This window comes from Chiloscyllium plagiosum, chromosome 13 (genome assembly GCF_004010195.1).
Source record: "Chiloscyllium plagiosum isolate BGI_BamShark_2017 chromosome 13, ASM401019v2, whole genome shotgun sequence".
Taxonomy (NCBI): Eukaryota; Metazoa; Chordata; class Chondrichthyes; order Orectolobiformes; family Hemiscylliidae; genus Chiloscyllium; species Chiloscyllium plagiosum.
The window spans coordinates 5,928,004-5,936,606 of NC_057722.1; the positions used below are offsets into that span (position 1 = coordinate 5,928,004).

The 8,603-nt window shown below is 45.4% G+C and overlaps 1 protein-coding gene across 4 annotated transcripts in view; it reads left to right on the forward strand.

Annotated features, from left to right (window-relative positions):
* ammecr1 (AMMECR nuclear protein 1) overlaps nt 1–7,799 on the forward strand; it is a 60,189-nt gene extending 52,390 nt beyond the window's left edge. For all 4 annotated transcript variants that reach the window (XM_043701761.1, XM_043701759.1, XM_043701760.1 and 1 more), the window contains 2 exons: nt 2,206–2,302; nt 6,737–7,799. In XM_043701761.1, the coding sequence (XP_043557696.1) occupies nt 2,206–2,302; nt 6,737–6,848 (209 nt within the window). In that variant the 3' untranslated portion in view covers nt 6,849–7,799. The remainder of the gene's footprint in view (nt 1–2,205; nt 2,303–6,736) is intronic.
* Nucleotides 7,800–8,603: the final 804 nt, after the last annotated feature.

The following is an 8,603-nucleotide window of genomic DNA, read 5'->3' on the forward strand; positions in this document are numbered from 1 at the left end:
TGTGTGTAAAAAGAGAACACCCTGTCTCTCGCATTTCCTTTAAACTTATTGTTTTCTATCTTAAACCTGTGGTCCCTAGTAATTGACATTTCTACCCTGGGAAAAAGACTCTGACTGTCCCTTTTACCCAAGCCCCTCATAATTTTGTGAACTTCTGTCAGGTCGCCCGTTGTCCTTTTGACGTTTAAATGAAAACAGCCAAGTTTGTCCAATCTCTCCTCATAACTGATACCCTGCAAACCAGGCAACGTCGATGGTAAACCACTTCTGTACCTCCTTCAAAGCCTTTGCATCCTTCTGGTAGTGTGGCAACCAGAATTGTACGCAATATTCCAAATGTTGCCTAACTAAACTTCTGTACAGCTTCAACATGACTTGCCAATGTTTATACTACGTGCCCTGACTGATGAAAGAATCATGCCGTCTTGACTGCCTTATCCAGCAGGGAACTATGGACCTGTATGCCTAGGTCCCTCCCCCCATCGATGCTATTAAGGTTCTGCCATTTACTGCATACTCCCCTCCTGCATTAGACCTTCCAAAATGCGTTACCTTGCATTTGTCCAGATTAAACTCCATCTGCCATTTCTCCACCCACGTCTCTTAGCCTATCAATACCCTACTGTGTCCTCTGGCAACCCATCTCACGATCAACAGCTCCTCCAGTCTGTGTCATCCTCAATTACTAACCAGGCACCTACATTCTCCCCCAAATCATTAATATATATTACAAACAACAGAGGATCTAAAAAATACCCTTCCATGGTCACTGTATCTTCTATGACTAAGCCAGTTCTGTGTCTAGCTTATCAGTTCACCATGAGTCCCTTGTGACTTTATCTTTTGTATAAGCCTGCTAAGAGGGGCCTTGAGAAAGACCTTGCTGAAGTCCATACAGAAAGCATCTACTGCCCTGACTTCATCAGTCATCTTTGTTGCTTCCTTAAAACTTTTGAGAAACTTGACTTTCCCCACTCAGCCATACTGCCTGTCGCTATTAACTGTATTTTACCAAATGTGAGCAAATCCTATCCCTAAGAATCTTCTCCAGTAATTTCCCTACCACTGATGTAAGGCTCGCTGACCTGTGAGTTCCCGGATTATCCCTGTTGCCCCTGTTAAACAAAGAAACCATGTTGGCTATTCTCCAGTCCTCTGGGACCTCTTCTGTGACTAATGAGGATTTTGTTCTGGGCACCAGCAGTTTATTCATCTGCCTTCCTCAGCATTCTGGGATAGATCCCATCAGGTCCTGGAGATTTTTCTACTTTGATGCTTTTCAAAACATCCAAACCTCCACCTTTTTCATATTGACGAACCCTAACATTACCATCCTGACACACTCAAAGGACATAGTGGATAGTGAATACTGACGCAAAGTATTTGTTAAGGACCTCACCCACTTCCTCTGGCTCCACGCATAAATTCCTTCCATTGTCGTTGAGTGGACCTACCCTTTCCCTAGCTACCTTGCTTCTTATTTGTATAAAATGCCTTGGGATTGTCCTTAAAGGGTGATTGCTAACCATTGGTGCATTGTTGAAGGCCAATAGTTTGGTAATAGAGAAGCAACATTAACATTTCCAGTGGATTGGTGGTAAATTGCTCAATGTAACTCCCTGGTTTGCCTCATGAAACTGAGGAAAACCCAACGTGCGCATGTGCCGTACTTACTCTGGAAGTTTGGAGTTCCAGTTGCTGGTTTTACCCTGCCTGGTTCCTCAGGACAGTGCTGTATGAGGGTAGTTTCCAAACTTGGGACTGTTTGACCCCTATCGACCCTGGATTACTCTGGGATTTGCATTGAGCTTTTCCTAACAGATGTCAAGACTACTGAGGAGTTTTCTAAGTGAATCAGCTGATGGTGCAGCTCCCTCCTGTCACTGTTCACCTCACCCATTCCTCCTCTCCTGACACCAGTGACCACCTATCCACTTCTGACAGCATTCAACCCTCCCCCCATGAGAACATGCACACTCCATTCTAAACGGTGAATGCTGCTACCACCCTGGCAGTGTTCAAAACTTCCCCTCCCATCAGTTCACTTCCTTCCTGTGGGTGACATTTAGTTTGTTACTTTGGATAGGTGAACTTGTGTTGCCATTTTAACTGGTGTAGGAACCTCATTACAGGCTTTTGCTGATATCATGGTGCCAATCCATGTCCCTGGCACTACCTGTGTGTGTGTGTGTGCTTGTCTTGCAGACTGGGACCAGATTCAGACCATAGACTCTCTTCTGAGAAAAGGTGGTTACAAAGCTCCAATCACAAACGAGTTCAGGAAAGCAATCAAGCTGACCAGGTGAGCAACACAGTAAAACGGTTTATTCTAAACGGTGTTATCAGGCTTGGAGGCCAATAAGATATGTGCATCTGAATAAAGACCAGAGATGGATTACGTGGAAGTACAGAACTTGGTTGCATATTGGCCATGGCTCCTAATGAAGTAGGTAAGGTATCAGTAATTTGAGAGGGATGAAGTCCTTTTTATTGTTCAGGTTTGGTCAGGGTCTGTTGCAGGTATGCAAAGCGCCCTTTATTGGTTTTGCGTTTCAATCACATCCTTGTCCCTAGTTGATTATGGAGCATCTGCAGTTGGCCAAGTGACCACCTTTCTCGCTTGAGTTTTATTGCCAGAAGTGAAGTCAGTTGCTAATTTCGATCTTGGATCTGGGGCTGTTTATTGGGCCACCAAAGAGTTTTAGGAGTAACAGGTTTTAGGGTGGGAAATATGTTCATTGTTTCAGTGGGGGAGTTCACAAGGGAATTGAAATCTGTTTCAGGTATGCATGCCCCTGACTCCTCAACTGTTTTGAGGCAGCTATAATATGTTATGGTCATGCTTTGGGACTGTTTGCCTCAGAGCAGTTGTAGCAATGTCCTCCTTGATGATGTAACACCTTTGTGCTCCCTGAATATAATTCTGGAGCCCAGAAAACTAACTGCTTTGCAGTTGTGTTGTGTACTGAAGCTGCTGTAGAATTTCCTCTTCACTCTGAAAACATCACAGTTGACACTCTGTCATACAGGTTATGGTTACTAAACAATACATTTCTTTATAAGTTGAGGTAGAAAAGTAGATCAGACAAACTACAAGATGACCTTACCTAAAATGAAATAGTCCCTTTCAAGCTTATTTCTTTGTTGCAATGTGTGTGGAACCCTCTATTTTCAGAGATGCCTATGGATTGCTAAGTGGTTGTTTTTCAGTTCAGATTTCTGAGATTTTGATGTTGCTTGTTGTTTAGAGTGTCGTGGATGATGGTGCTCAGGAGTGCTGCTTCAAGTACTGCGAGGCCCCATTTGAGGCTGTCTCAGGGAGGGTTCAGTGAGAGCAGGTATACTCTCGGCTAGGTGAAGGATGTAGCTTCTTCTACAAACCTTTTAATATTAACAAAAGAGCACCTCAAAGCATACCAGAGCTAACAGAGTACTGTTGAAATGTAGTCACTGTTATAATATAGGAAAACGTATCAGGTACAGTAAGATGTCTCAAACAGACTGAAAATCCATGACTAAATTGGTGATAATGGCCAAGGGATAAAGACACAGGAGGAACTCTGCTGTGTGAGTAAGTGTGGAATAATTTGTGTCGATTTCAATGGACAAGGAGATATCTCATTGAAAGCTGTCACCTCTGACCGTATTGCACTCCCTTAGTACAGCAGAGGAGCGTCACCCTTGGCTTTGTGACCAGTTGTCTGGAGTGGAATTCAACTCTTAAACTTCTGGCTTGGAGGGGTATGACTGGATTCTCCTACTAAGCTACAGTACTAAGTTAGGAAGCACAGCTGGGTGAATTGTAAAACAGTTTGGATGCGGGATAAACCTCCCTTAACCTTGTTCTCAGAACAGGTAATGATGTGGTCAATCTCCTATTCTAGCTATTGAGCATCTCCCACTCAAGGAAACGTTGAAACCTTGGAGCATTGTCTTCTACATTCCAGTTGCCATAGACCATCCCATAGATAGGCACAATAAGCCAAATAGGAGAAAGTGAGGACTGCAGATGCTGGAGATCAGAGTCGAGATTAGAGTGGTGCTGGAAAAGCACAGCAGGTCAGGCAGCATCCGAGGAGCAGGAAGATCGAAGTTTTGGAAGAAAGCCCTTCATCAGGATTGAGGCTGGGGGGAGCGTGGAGTGGATAGGTGGGAAGGGAGATTGGCAGGTAGGGGAGGTCATGAGGGCGGTGCTGAGCTGGAAGGTGGGAACTGATGTAAGGCGGGCGACAGGGGAAATGAGGAAACCGGTGAAGTCCACATTGATGTCCTGGGATTGAAGTGTTCCGAGGCGGAAGATGAGGTGTTCTTCCTTCAGGCGTCAGGTAGTGAGAGAGCGGCGATGGAAGAGGCCCAGGACCTCCATGTCCTCAGCAGAGTGGGAGGGAGAGTTGAAATGTTGGGCCACTGGGCGCTGGGGTTGATTGGTGCGGGTGTCCCGGAGATGTCCACTAAAGCGCTCTGCGAGAAGGCGTCTGGTCTCCCCCAGTGTAGAGGAGACCGCATCGGGAGCAACGGATACAATATGATATTGGTGGATGTGCAAGTGAAACTATGATAGATGTGGAATGCTCCTTTAGGGCCTTGGATGGAGGTGAGGGAGGAGATGTGGGCGCAGGTTTTGCAATTCCTGCGGTGGTAGGGGAAGGTGCCAGGATAGGAGTGTGGGTTGTGGGGGGGCATGGACCTGACCAGGTAGTCACATAGTCTCCTCTACATTGGGGAGACTGGATGCCTCCTCGCAGAGCGCTTTAGGGAACATCTCCGGGGCACCCGCACCAATCAACCACACCGCCCTGTGGCCCAACATTTCAACTCCTCCCCCCTTCCCACCTATCTGCTCCACCCTCCCCTCTGACCTATCACCTTCATCTCCACCTTCATCACCTATTGTACTCTTGGCTACCTTCTCCCCAGTCCCACCCCTACCCATTTATCTCTCCACCCCGGCGGCTCCCTGCCTTATTCCTGATGAAGGCCTTTTGCCTGAAACATCCTCCTTGGCTGCTGCCTGACCTGCTGTGCTTTTCCAGCACCACTCTAAATGGCCGTCTCCTGCGCTGTAGCGGTTCTGTGAAGTTGGATACATAGGGTGTCTTGGTCACTTGAACACAGCTTGCTGAAGGATAGAAGTAACTCTCCTTCCCTCCTGTGCTAGAGAATTAGACAAGAGAAGCAAACAATACGAAAGGAACAAATAATGAAAGCAGAAATGGAAACAACATTCAAATGCCCAAAATTGTAAGCAGGAAAGATGGGATGATCACCCTGCAAACAGGTTTAACAGCTTTGTTAAAAGAGAAAAGGCAGGTCAGTGTTTCAGATCTGGCTGCACAGTGGTCACTGATCATCCATGGTTTTTGGTGCTGACCTAATGGGGGAAAGATTGAAATGGCGAAGCAATGGAGAAGGTTTCTTGACGGCAGATGAAAATTCTAACTTACAACGTGGGCCTTGAATCTAGTTGCCTCTCTGAAAGTGATCACCTCTTGAATCTTCACATGCCACTCCATTGGAAAGAGTGGAAGGGTTTTATGTTAATAGTCTGACATACTGTAAGATGAAAGCTGCTTTCATAGTCAAAACCCTGTCTTCAGACCAGCCAAGAATAGGCGTTAGTCCTATAAGGTGGGAGAACACCCACAACCAATATGGTGAGAAATCATTGACATCATTGGATGCTGGTCATCGGACTAGAATTCTGAGCCAAGGCCCTATCTGTACTTTCCTGGCAGCTCTTGGAGCTGAATTTGAGCCCAGTAACTCCATGAGAACCTGAGTTGAAGTTTCTTTCAAGCTGCCAATTGATTTAGGTCATATGTTGGACAGTGCCATCCGATTTGATCTCTCTCTCGTGACATGTTATCTAACCTCCATGAGAGCAGCAGTTTGCAATTACACTCCTGGTCTCAAGGGTAGAGAGAGTAATCACTGCTAATATCCTCTGGATAGCAGTTTAATTGTGGATCCTTGCTTCCCTAAAGGATTGGGGTCACGTTGAATCTCATTATGATTTCTATAGCCTGTTCACATTCACTCCCCAAGGCTCCCTGAAAGAAAAGAGTTACTTCTGGGAACATAAGGTGGGATAGCCTTGCATCTGTGCTACTATCTGATCATTACTCAGTGTTTTCAGGAAGGGGTTGACGATGGAGGGGACACGTTCTAGAAGGGACATTAACTGTGCCTGTTTTGAGTCTAACCAGCTGCAGCCACATTAACGTACAGCAAAGTTTTTATTAACTGGCACCTTTGGGTCCCAGGGTGCGCTGGGTATTCTGGATAATCAAGAGGTATGTGTAAACTGCAGTGTACCCTGACCAACTGAAGCTTCAAGACATTAACGTGCCACAGAAGGTCTGTGTTAAAGCGTCAAAGCACCTCCTAAAATCAGTGTCGAAACACACAGTAATGGAAAGGTGATGCAGGGAGTAAACGCATCACAGTTACAGGAGAAAGTGAGGACTGCAGATGTTGGAGATCAGAGTCGAGTGTGTGGTGCTGGAAAAGCACAGCAGGTCAGGCAGCATCTGAGGAGCCGGAGAATCGACATTTCGGGCATAAGCCCTTCATCAGGACAGGCTGTGCTTTTCCAGCACCACACATCACTGTTACACTTCATTCACAACATTAATACTCGGGGACATCGCGGTCTTTGACGTGTATAATGTTTGCTGGTTTATCAAGGGGTTTGGTTAAAACAAGTTTTGCTGTAGTTCTGTTTCTTTCTGCCCAGGTACCGCAGTGAGAAAGTAACAATCAGCTACACTGAGTACATGGCATCTCGACAGCACTATTTCCAGAATGGCACTCTCCATGCCCCACCTCTCTACAATCATTACTCCTGACAACAGGCTGCAGGACCAATCACGGGACTCCACCTACGACCTGATCGGGGCTGATGCCTCCACTTCCTGGTCTAGTTACTTTTACTACTGCACTATTTTATGATGCTAGCTTCCGTTGCCAAGCAAGCCTTCGGTCAGCGCTACCTCAGACAGACTTGGCAACGGAACGCTGCAGCAAAACAGTAGAATATCGTTGGGGAACGGGGAGGGATTTCTAACAAATCTTGTTTCTGTTTCTACACTTGTTTACCTATGTTTGCCTTACTTTGGTAACTTGCAGGTCTCCAGTTATGAACTGCAGGTTTTAGTACTGAAACCATTGATGTGTGTAGGGTGCTCAGGCTCTTTGATAATGGACAACGTTTCCACTAAGTTACTATTTTCAGTCGTGTCTCCCTGTGTCACATGGCTTGCAGTTTTCATGTGGGCCAAGACTCCTCAAAACGCAGGTGAAAGTTGAGGAAAAGTCCTGTGTAACAAAAATTAACTTTGACATAGCAGTGGTCTGCCAACGTGGTGCAACTGAAAATAGGGTCAGGACCGAAACGTTTTCCCTTGTTATTTACAAAGTCTTGTCCCCTCCCCCGGCCCCAGCCCCGGCTACACAAGTATTACCTTGAAGCAAGTAACAGGATTTCACGCCGACATGTTGTGCATGGTTGCCAAGTGCCCACCTGGCCCAAGCGGTTACTTGTCACATGTCTGCCAGTCATGTAGAAACCAAGTGTAGATGCTGGATTTCTCTGCACATTATCCAAGAGTACAGCACAGTCCCAAATCCAGCAGTCACTCTGGCAATCCTCTGGTTAGCTTTTAATCAACAGTATTGGAGGGGCACTAAAATCTAGTAAGACCTTTTTTTCCTTTGGCCTCATTTGCTACTTGTATATCTATAGCCCAAACGTATACATTTTGTGAATGAAAACCCTTTGATAAAGTGAATTGTATTTACTCTGTGTCTCTTGGTCTGTGTATGACATTACATGCCTGTTCTCCATAGCCTTGCTGTCTTTCTGGAATGACCCAGCTGAGTGCAGAGATCTTCTGGTAGACGACGCTGATGTGTGAGTTTAACGCTGTGTATTTTGGGGCTGTTCACACTCAGAGTCCAGATTAAATGAAGACAGTGAAGACTCTTCCTTTTGACGGCTTGAGTAAAAGCAATGTCAGGAACAGTGACGAGAGGATCCCAGGCTAGACTGAATGATCTGATCGCCATTCAGTGTCCTCCTTTTGACTAGAGTAGCTCTGAGACTAGGGGAGGGAAGAATCAGTCTGTTCTAACCATTGCTAATGTCTAGTTGGCCCTTGCTGGAAAATGCACATGTGGTTATGAACAGATTAGGACATGACTGAGTGTACATTGATCAAATAGCTTCCTGATGTCTTTGAGCTCAAGGAGTGAGCAATGGGTTGGACACAATATTGGAAACAGTGCCAAGGTTAACTTACCTAAGTTTGAATAATTTTAAGCAGTTGGTAACTATTAAGGGTATTATTTCAAGGCTGTGTTATTTTCAATTTTTTAACGAAGACTGCAATGAGTCAACCTAGTTTTACGTAAAAATTAGTCAACTCTACCTTAATTGATACAGTTAGAAGCAAAATATTGCTTTTAATCTTAATGTCTGTAAAGAAAAGCATGACTATTCTTCCCGATTACTTCCCACTGACCCGCTGCTGTAGAACGTCCGACTGGTCAGTCATTGTACCCTTCTATTTATTAAAGTTGCTGAACTGTTCAAACCCCAACTC